At 31.4% G+C, this 12,002-nt stretch overlaps 1 protein-coding gene across 1 annotated transcript in view; it reads left to right on the forward strand.

Moving 5' to 3' along the window:
* Positions 1–9,970, forward strand: part of LOC149478406 (uncharacterized) — a 132,833-nt gene extending 122,863 nt beyond the window's left edge. Inside the window, exons 5-8 of the mRNA XM_089709368.1 lie at positions 4,539–4,672; positions 6,565–6,680; positions 8,431–8,534; positions 9,441–9,970. Of these exons, the coding sequence (XP_089565494.1) occupies positions 4,539–4,672; positions 6,565–6,680; positions 8,431–8,534; positions 9,441–9,535 (449 nt within the window). The 3' untranslated portion in view covers positions 9,536–9,970. The remainder of the gene's footprint in view (positions 1–4,538; positions 4,673–6,564; positions 6,681–8,430; positions 8,535–9,440) is intronic.
* Positions 9,971–12,002: the final 2,032 nt, after the last annotated feature.

Below are 12,002 nucleotides of genomic sequence, written 5' to 3' on the forward strand. Positions count from 1 at the left end.
TTACTTCTATTTTATGTTTGGAGAAATTGGAAACGTTATTTTAAAATCTAATAAACCGTGCATACAATTAGCAGGGCAAAGTCTATACAATTCCTTTGTTATATTCAAACGGTGAGAAATGAATTTCCTTTCAACTGTAGCTAACATATACATGTATTTATAACTAACAATTACATGTGCGGTGAATGTACATTGTGTAAAGAGCTAATAGGAGGTTAATAATTACTCTGAACAATCTTTACTCGCTTTTCGGTTAAGACGCTCGATTTAACTAATAATGTGTGCATTCCTTGCCTTTCAATGTAATTAGTTGAGACTTGGAACTACGCTACTTACTTAATTTATGTAACGAAAGAAATAGACACATAGTTTATTCATTTACATTACATACTATAATATGTATAGCGAAAGTCACCCTTCGCCTTTGCCTGTGCAGTCTTTTTTCTGCTAAACCACACAACAAATTTTGATACGATTTTCACCATTAGATAGAGCATAGAGTTTTTGTCAAGGAAGCATGTAACGCTCAACGAAACGAAGCCGAGTATAGTCATATCTTGTCTTTTAATATGTTCATTTTCTAATTGTCCTAAGCGATATCTTTACATACACAAATTCATGTACATATAATGTATATGTACCGTACATGTGACCGTACATATACACATTACATTATATAAATTTTCAATTATCAAAGTATAACTACCAAAGCGAGTCGATCAAAAGTCCTCTAACATCGTTACCATACAACCGACTTTTTTACTCTCCACTAATCGAATTGCCCTCTTCAAAGTCTAATCAATAAAGAGTACACTTTCACAATATTTTTATGAGTATTGCTAAAATATTGCATATGCATAGCAGCTGCGATAGTCGACACGTAGTCGAAAAACAAACAGGCCGACTCGATTTCAATCCGCCACGTAGTTTTTTAGTATTTGTTCAATTCTACAACCTTTTTATTGTGGATCGTTTTATATTTTCCTGAACTGTATACGACCTCGATATAGATATAGGATATACGACTTTATTGTATATAGAATAATGTGTATATTTATTCGTTTTGGTGCAGGACGTTTTACCGGCATTTAAATAAAGCATGCAATATTTAATATCGCATTATCTACTAACTGATATCATAAATGCGAAAGTTTGTGAGGATGGATGTATGTGTAGGTATGTGTAGGTATGTATGGTTGTTACTTTTTCACGCAAATACTACTGAACCGACTACTATGAAATTTAGCACACATATATTAGATAATGAGAGGGTAACTTGGATTAACACATAGGCTAAGTTTTATCCCGGAAATCCCACGGGAATGGGATCTATGCGAGATTTTCTTTCTAAACGCGGGCGAAGCCGCGGGCGGAAAGCTACGACATTGTAATAAAATACAATACAAATATATGGTTAAGTGATATTTATTTATGAGCAAAATATAAAAGAAAATAAATAGATTACAATCTTTCCGACTATTTCCTTATTTCTCTCTTGTTCCCGTATTTATCTTAGTCATATTCAAAGCGCTAAATAAGCTTTATTCAAATTTTATTATTTTCTTTGTTCTATCTCCGTTTTATTATTTATTTGTTGATTATAATATTATCTACCCATCACTAAATAAAATATATTTAGATATATAGCATGTATTATTTTCAATTAAGAATGACATTGCTATATTTTATCAATTAGCCTGTATATTATAATATACAGGTTTATATTAAATTTATTGACTATCAAAATCCGTTGCGGCATACAAAGGGACAAAGGGACAGAGAAAGCGACTTTGTTTTATACTATGTAATTTTTGTGCCTGCCTCGTCTCGACGGTACACCTAACAAATTTTACCTACCATTTTCAATTATGACCAATATATTATATAAGACGACTTTTCCCGTAAACACATTATAATAACAAACGATCCCGGATCAAACGAATTCTATTATTGTTTAGGCGTGTTTACAAATTGAGTGAAAGATCCTATTCAATTCAACTCATTCACAGCCGAATAGATTCGGTCCTGAATGAAGAACGCTTGTCAGCGCTAAGAAAACAGGCGGGAAAACTTTATTCCTTCATTGTGGGCATTTTGGTGTTTTATTTATACGATTGTTTTTGTTCTTTTTGGTGGATATCTAGACAATCTTATTAATGTAGTAATCGTATCTCTAATTGTTTAATTGATTGACATACAATTACGCAAATATAGCAGTATTGTTTGAATAAATTCTAAGTTTAATAAAAATGACATGATGATGGAATGTTATATACATACACAATAATTTATAGACTGCCAAGTAATTAAACGATCGTATAGGATAGGTCGTAAATCCCACGGGAACAGGAACTATGCGTGTTTTGCTTTGAAAACGCGGGCGAAGCCGCGGGTGGAAGGCTAGTTCAACATAAAAATAACAAAACACTGAAACTTCACATATAGAAACAAATCGTAAACGTACCTATACAAAAATAGGTCGCGAAGGCAAAAACTAACATTGTTACGCTACAACACTTATCTTTGTAAAAAAATATTGCCTCTGACGCTGGTCCCATTTGCTGAAGTGACAGAAGATCTGAAAACCTGTCATGTATGTTTTATTTTAATACTAAAGCCCTTTGCTATAAAGGGCACGAGATTTTATACTTTGCGTTTGTCCGATACTATTTATTTATACACAAAAGGGATTAGGTACTAAAATATACAGGGTTACTTGTAAAACACCAGCAACCTCGCAGGACAAGATAGCTAACATCATAAGTGAAAAGTGACAACATTTTGTTCTATGACTATTGGCATAACGCAATAAATTATTTTTAAATGATTTTTTAAGCTTTTATTGTACTCTCCTAACATTTGTAAGTCTATGCTGTTACTTATGATGTTAGCTATCTTGTCCTGCGAGGTTGCTGGTGTTTTACAAATAACCCTGTATAAGAATAAAACCAAAAAACAATATAGAGTATTTGGCGGACTTATCACTTAGTAGTGATCTCTTCCAGACAACTAGGGCAGAAGGTAAACTGCCTACATCTTAATTAAGTTTAAAACTATTGACTATTATAATTTATATTATAGTACAGTGAACCCATTTTCATCAATATCTCATTTTGTTTTCATAAACGGTAATGTAGAGATTGTAGAGTCTCGTTTTTCCTTCTTTCACGTCGTTGCGAACGATTCTATGATAAGTTTAAAGCGCGTCACACACGGTGAAGATACTATAATATTTTATCTTAAGATACTGTAATATAAAACATTACAGTATCTTAAGATAAAATATTATAGTATCTTCACCGTCTGTGACGCGCTTTAGTGTCTGGTATCTTTCCCAACAAAATAGGCACAGGCAGGCAAGATAGCTTAGTGTGACATAGACTACTTTTATTGAGGTGAAACATCTCATTTCGATGAGCATTAACTATAAGCACGTTGGTGAAGTCGCAGGCGGAAAAATACGCATAATTATAAATTTATTTTTTTAAATGTCTCATCTAGCTTTTACCAAGAATAACTCTAACGTTATATGGTCAATCGATCACAAAGAAAAATACCAATTTTTATTGACATTTGTAAGCTTATTTGGTCCACTGTGAAACATTGAAAGAGAATAAACGGCTTAACTGAATATCCCAACGCATTTGATAGAATCTATGACTAACGAAGCCTCATAGTATCAACTGCGCGAACCAAAGCAAAAAATGCTTTGGAATTAGCATTTTTATATTGAATAACGTTAATCGTTATAGACCTTAACTGGTACGATAATTGAAAATATATTTCGAGGAAATGAGTTAAAAATCTTTACCTAAGACTTGCTCCTCCATGTTTAATTTTGCAGTCTCTTTGAACTTTTAATAGGATATGACGTGTTAAATTAATTCCTCTCCTGTTATTTCATTTTTCCTAGAATTTTAATCCGCGAGAGGTATCATAATGTAAAATACCTTGGCGAACAAACGAAGAGTCAGTTAGTCGTACTTTTGGTAAATAATTACTAATATCGTATCATTTACTTAAAATATATACCGTCACGAATGGTGTCAAGGTTCCTTTTCCAACGAAATAGGCACAGGCTTGTATGTAACTGCGTAGGCTGTTAAAACTAATAGCCTCAGGCGTTAGCCTTATGTCAGACTAAAAACTCGGGGCTTATTGTCTTAATCTACAATAGGATTCAGTATTGGAAATAAAAAGGCCTGCGTGCAAACGTGGCGCGAAGAGATAAACGAATCGGGATTACAACCTTTAAACCCTCTAGTTTTCCGTTTTTTAACGACATTTTCTCTTAAAATGTTACTGAATATCGATTCTATGGGACCGTTTGGCCAAATTCTGGTTGGAATTCGGAAGGATGTTTAAATACGAGGTTTCGAGTGAGCAAATATACAAAGGTATCATTGGTTTTCATTGTGTTTGGCTTTTTGGTTAGAAAACTGTATGGAACATTCTAGTTCAAGCGTTTGGTCTAGGACGTTTTAAATCGTCAACAATTACAACAATGAATAGTATATGAACAAAATTCTATCCCACAGAACCACCGTTCATCGGGCCCAACATAACATCAGACCGGATGACGTACGTCGGTGGTGATCACATACAAGCGAACTGCTCATCACCTCCTTCCCTACCAGCAGCTAATATCACGTGGTACGTCAATGAACAGATGGTAAGTTGTTGTTTTATTTGGTTTTATATAAAGAAATATTATTTAAATTTTTATGTAAAGTAAATAAGAGCTCTATTAATATAAGTTTTGAAATAAATACTAATAATATAATTTTTTGTTTTTCCTGTGAATTTTTTTTTCTATACAACGAAAGAAATACCTTGTAAAGATACATTACAAATCCAAGAAAACATTTCCACATACTGGCTACAAATAGAACTGAACGTGACACAAGTAATTAAAACATGTTCTCATAACTCAGAATTATCTTGCATTAAAATTACACTCTGCCTTAATTAACGAAGTCAATGATACTTGGCACACTTTTGAAATAATAATATTTTATATAGTCTTCTGTTTGATTTATTGTTTATTTAAAATTCATATGTTACTATTGAAACCCGTTTCTCGTTACGAAGCATTTTCAATGGTTAGAAAAACAACTATTTGCTACAAGTTAAACGCGTTTAAAACAGTTTTAAACTAATGGTACTACATTTATAAAAAAAATGTTTGTATGTAGGTATTATCAGGAAATCTTTTCTCAGATTTCCAACGTCCTTTTAAATTTTATTTGCGTTAAAATTATGAGTCTTTGTCCATCTCTTAGGTTATGTTGGAATAAATTCAGTAGTTCATAAAGAGTAACACAAAATAATACTCAACACATAAAATAATAATCTATATGTATGCATTTATAAAACTTGTAATTAGCCCCTTTTCATTTCGACATTGCTTGTTTGAATGTTATTTACGATTAATACCAAACATTTACTCAACTTTTATTATGAAAAGCCTAGACTGGTCTAATGACTGTTGTTAGTAAGTTGAACAATATTTATTTAATGAAAACCCTTTTTAGCACTGATTAATGATTAGCTTAGGTACATTTTTTAACCTAATTTCTAAAAGAAGGTAGGAAGGGAGGGTAATTATAATGATATTAATAAATAAATATTTCAGGACAATTTTCACACACGGCACGATCTGATCCCATACTAAGCTTTCGCTTGTGTTATGGAAACCAGATAGCTGATTAACATACATATATAATTTTAAATAAATACTTATATAGATAATTAACACCCACACACATTACACAGACACAGAGAAAACATTTATGTTCATCACACAAATATATTATGCCCCGGGTGGGAATGGAACCCACGACCTCTGGCTTGGAAGGCAGGGCCGCTACATATTCCATGTACATGTATTTTCTAGTAATTTTAATTTATTTATTTTTTAAATTCCTGTTTTAATTCTTTCTTTGAATTGTTGGAATATTAATAGCAAAAACGTCAGTGAACATAGATAGTAAGACATTAATTTATCTATGAATATTGCTAGCAAATTAACTGCCAACTAACTAATCACGAAGAGACATAACTTTAGCAATCTTTTTCAAATTAGCAATTAGATATATAATTACTTTTGCCATAATGATCAAATCGTGCCTCCGCAAATATTAACACTGTTTAATTCAATATATTATGTCTAAAATTATTAAGCTTATAATATAACTAATTCTTTTTTCAACCGTTTAGTTTTTTTCATGAGGTGTTTTTATTAGTTACTAGCTGCACTTCGCGGTTTTACCTGCAGTGCTTCGCTCTTGTTGATTTTAGCGAGATGATATTATAGCCTATAATATATATTATAGCCTTCCTCGATAAATGGGCTATCAAACGCCGAAAGGATTTTTCAAATCGGACTAGTAGTTACATACATTAACTAGCTCCCCCAGCAGTTGTTCTGCCCTTTTGCCCCTTTTGCGTGTTTTCTCTGATACATAAAAGATTTTTTTGTTTGTGTACGCCGATATAAACAACAGTGTAACCTTTAATAAATAAACTCCAAAGTTTTACACGCAATTATTTAAATTGTCCCAGGTGCCGAGTTTCACAGCGAACCACGTGACGAACTTCAGTAATGGCTACGCGTCGAGTTTGTCTACTTTGGAACTGGAAACAGCTGTGCTTTCACCTCTACCGATGCTTATGATACGGTGATTATAATACTTTTGTGTTTTTGTATGAGATACAGAGATTTATGCTATGACTAGATTTCCGCCCGCGGCTTCGCCCGCGTTTGCAAAGGAAAACCCGCATAGTTCCCGTTCCCGTGGGATTTCCGGGATAAAAACTATCCTATGTGTTAATCCAAGTTACCCTCTATATGTGTGCTAAATTTCATTGTAATCGGTTCAGTAGTTTTTACGTGAAAGAGTTACAAACATCCATACATCCTTACAAACTTTCGCCTTTATAATATATATTAGAAATATTAGAATATTAGATAATATGGTAATATGATGCTGGAATAACAGCTTATCAAATGTTGTGACCTTTGATTGTTGGCTTGCCTGGTAGAGATACGCTACCTAGCGATAAGGCCGCCCTTTGCTGTTTCTGTTCAGTCGTGTCTTTGTTTTATGTATTTATATATTTTCAAAGCAATAAAACATTTTCATTCATTCATTCATAAGCTGTTATTGTTATTAAACAGTCTATGTTAACCTCGAAGATTATAAATAACACTATTAAGTACTTTGTTCTTCGTCAATTTACAATGACGATAAATGGAATAATTAAGTTTGAATTGTTTTATTGATTAAAATATAAAATTAGTATCTAAAATATTTAACTACACAATGTTGTTTCCCAAATATGACAAAATTCAATCAAATTTTATAATTTCAGTGAGCATTAAAGTAAGGTAAATTCATTCAGAGTACAGAGAGAATTTTACGAACGTTATAAGTCAATTTTTCTTATCTAATACCAGTTTTGTACAAATATACTTTAATTGTCTAAATCTATATTAGTCTCCATCCCAGTACCAATATTACTCGACACGCTGAGGTAAATCTAACAAAGCACGTGCCCACATGTGCGATACTGCTAATTGCTGAGACAAGTTATATGTCCAATATTAGACGCAAGTCTTCCTTACACAATAGATATAGTGTGAACTATTTCTATTAATTACTTAGCTCTCCGAACTTTAGGTTATCATGAGAGAGCCATATATGAAATTGATATTTTTGGTTTTATGGCATTCAAATGCTTTATAAATATAAATTTATAAAGAATAGAAAAAATTCGATCACTTGACCCTGCGCCGTGTGTGTCCGAGTTGGAGTGGCCGAATTGGTCAGGCATCAGCCCCGGAAAGGCGCGAAAGGATGCGGGTTCGAGTCCCGCCTCGTGATCGAATTTTTTCTATTCTTTATAAATTTATAGAGCATATTTCCACCTTTTACTTTCGCACCAAATTACCTTGACAAAAAGTAGCCTATCCTTTTCCAAAGTCTAGTAAACGTAGGTTATGAATAGCAATATCTGTTCCTAATGTCATAAAAAATATACCAGCCGAATTGAGAATCTCCTTCTTTTTTTGAAATCGGTTAAAAATAGATTCAGTACTTTATACGTCTAATCTTAATCGACTGATAGATTTGCTTTCCCTTATAATTAGTAGTACCCTTAGCCACCTTGGTGCAATAGTTAGTTCAAGTTGAGACTAACAAAAATATCGGTTAGGCCTTACCTTTAATTTATAAAGAAAATTAATCATAGAAATATATGTAGAAAGTCATAAGACAACATGGGACTTCCTTACCACATCTTTCTTATTTTGTTATTACCAAGATAACAAGACGTGCTATTAAGAAGAAAAATGAGCATCACTACCATCGCAATACCATCTATTCCACGCATCCACAAGGGTATTCAATACACGAAATTATATTACAGATGCGAAGCTTCAATATTCGATGTGTGGAAATCAGCAAGTCACGCTGTCGTCCTCCGGGAGAGGAATGCTAACCCAGTCTCGGCGCTGGGACGGAGTTTCACAGGTAAATAAAATGGCTTTTCAATCTGTGTGAGCACTTGAATGGGTAAATAGTTTACATAACCTGACTGTAAAATTAAGGCTAGTTTATAATGTACGTTATGCGCCATTTTCACAGTTGGCAGTGTGGAGCAAGTTGAAAATCACGATAGTATAAAGGGCTTAAATGTCTGTGATCGGGCGTTGTTGTAGATGTTTATTCTTAATCGACGTAATGGCGGCAATTTTTTTGCAATATATTTATTGAATATTGAATTCACAAAAGAAACAGTAATAAAAAATATATCCATTTTCAAAGAGTAGGTATAATACTTTTGTCCAGTTACAGTTGCATATTATTTCTTACTAGCTTCCGCCCGCGACTCCGTCCGCGCGGATGTCGGTCTTGTCGGTCATTTTGAGTAACTCCGACAATAACATCTTATAAATATCTATTGGACCCAAATACGGCTAGGCCTATAATAATACCCAACGTGTGTTCGCGATTCTACAGAACAACGTCTATGGATAAAACTGAAAAATTAAGATTGTTTTTTTTCTACGTATTTTTCCAGGATAAAAAGTATCCTATTTTACGCCCAGGATAATAAGGTATAATTATACCAAGTTTCATCGAAATCGAACTGTTAGTTTTCACGTGATGTCTTCACATACAGACAGACAGACAGACAAAAATTTTTTTAATCACATATTTGGGTTTGGTATCGATCCAGTAATACCCCCTGCTATTTATTTTTTCAATATTTTCAATGTACAGAATTGACCCTTCTACAGATTTATTATATTATGTATATAGATTATTTTGTACGAGGTTATTTTATTTATATATTTACGTTGTGTACAAAAAATTAATAATAATGTATTACTATAATTTTTATCACAATACATCAAATCGTTGTTTTCCTTACAGGTGGCGCCACAGAAGCTTGCATACCAACCCTTCGTGTGTTACTATTACAACTATTATTAAAATTTCTATTACAAAACTATACAGAAATAAGATAGCTGATTCAAAAATATTAGATAGTCATGATAATAATGTAAGAGTGTAGAAAAGTCAGGGTTTTAAAATGTATTTTAAGGAATTATTGAAGGATTTGCTTGTTTTGTTTTTATCGTTAAAATGACGTAGATTAGTGATTATGAAGGTACGTGTTCATAATTTTTCATATTGGTTTTCGGTAATATTTTTTTAAATACAGTTTCCTCATGAAAATACTCTTAATATCTATTATTTGATCCGTAATTATGTGACAAAAAAAATAAACATGGAATTTAATGATCCCAGTGTGGAATTTGGACTTACACGCCATTAATAGTTAATGTCCATACTTCCAATTACAAAGGACTTAACAATGAAATGCGGTTTTATAACGCATTCCTATGCACTCCCTATGTGAATTCCATAATTTATATTTAAATAATAACTTCCATAATAAAGAATGGAATGTTTTTAATTAAAAACTGATTTGCAATAAATTAATTAATTTATTTTACATAATAATAATTTCTAGTGCGTATATTAAGTCATGTCTTAATTGTCAGGTATTATAAAACGTTTCTTAAAATTATGAGTAGCCGCATTTCTTAGAATATTTAATATTTTATTCATATCGATTCAGTGTACACGTACCTTTATAAAATATAAAGAATATAAAACCAACTTGTTGTATTCTCAATAAAGTTACATTATTATAATAGACTGAATATAGAAAATTTTACTTGTATATACCGTTGTTATAATTGTGTAAATAATTTAAATGTACTTATAATTGCGCTGGTTAATTTAAGGTATACGGTAATATTGAAGTTGTTGTATATTTAGGAAAATTAATAAACTAATTAAAATTTAATTTTCTTTCAATAGTCATAAGGTTGAAAATAGAATGATTCACAACACGGGCTAATTAATTGCCGTTTTGGCACGTTTCAAGAATACTTTGTACGAGTACATCATACGAATAAAAATAAATGTGAAATTTTTGTATTTTATTTGTTTTTGATGATGTGGCAAAGTTAAAAGTATGAATTACATTCAGGCAATTTGTTGGTAATAATTTCCTATAATAAATAAAAACATGCATTTTTTGTTATTTTTTTTTAATTAATGACAAAGAATAGATTTATTCGAATAACTGTTAAACCTAGGTAATTATGGCTGTGTAACGTATAGTTGTAAAAATTATTAATTTGTGTATTGAATCAAATGAAAAGGTGCATTACTAGTAGCTTTTTGTTATTATGTAATTGAAGATATTATTCACATATTATTTTGATCTTATTTGTAGAAATTTAGAGACTTTATTTTATTATTTATGCTCTTTGTCTATTTATTACTTGTGTATATAAATTGTATCTTCAATTATATAAAACGATAGTTGTATATTTGTAAATAAGTGTAATTTATTGAATAAAATATTTAAAAAGTTACTAACGATTTTTCTTTATGTGTGTGATTCTTACTTGAACTCATAATAAATCAATAAAAAGTATGATTTAATTTAGTTGAACCTAATTTCTTTAAATATATTATACGGTGTGTACGTAATTTTAATAAGTTTTGAATACATACACTGGTGCTACGTAGATACGTAGCACGTAGCTCCAGTGTAGCGCGTAGCACACTCGCGTAGCTGTCTACGAAGTTCTACATACGCAATATTTAAAAAGGTCTCGTTTGTATATCCTTGTTTTAATTAATATAGATAATCGTTGTAAACTACCTACTTTGTCTATTATTGAAATGAAACCTACTCGTGCAGAAAACAAAGACGACATTCGATTATTTAATTGATAAATATGGCCTTTCAAAGGCTTTGAATGTCTTTTATGTAAAGAGTAAAATAATAAAACATTGAAGCTGTCTCATTATTTTAACTCAAATGTGTTTATTGAATTTATATTGTAAACAGTTTTTTCATACATTTCCTTTCCTTAATAAAATTTGATCTTGGAAATAATATTTGCTTCAAGTAACTATTAAATGTTTTTGAGTACAGAATGAGCCTTATTTAAAAATGGTCAAATAAGTATAATTGTATATGTTCGCCTGGAATATATTGAAGTGATTTAGTGTATATTGTAATAAGGTTAAGAATAAAGTTCTACTTGTGAGATTGTAGTTGTTTCATTTATTTTAAATACCTACATACCTAAATACCTTTTCCTTATATTATGAATGAAAGATTGAATGTGTGTTTGCAATTCTTACATGCAAGGGATTTAATGGGTCTGTATAAAATTCAGCAGACATTATAGTCTTGTACACATAGGCTTTTTTATCATCCGCTGTATGAGCTACTTTTATTATAAAAAAAATAAATATTATTATATTTAACAAAAAAAAACACCTTAAAATATGTCAGAAACAGATCATAATAAAAAGTGAACACAGACACAAGCTTTCAAATAGAAAATAATAATCAAAATCGGTTCACCCAGTCGAAAGTTCTGAGGTGACAAACGTAAAAAC

The sequence above is a fragment of the Colias philodice genome, chromosome 22, assembly GCF_061535455.1.
Source record: "Colias philodice isolate Cphi_HAF_F1 chromosome 22, ilColPhil1 Martin Lab GWU primary, whole genome shotgun sequence".
NCBI classification, from domain to species: Eukaryota; Metazoa; Arthropoda; class Insecta; order Lepidoptera; family Pieridae; genus Colias; species Colias philodice.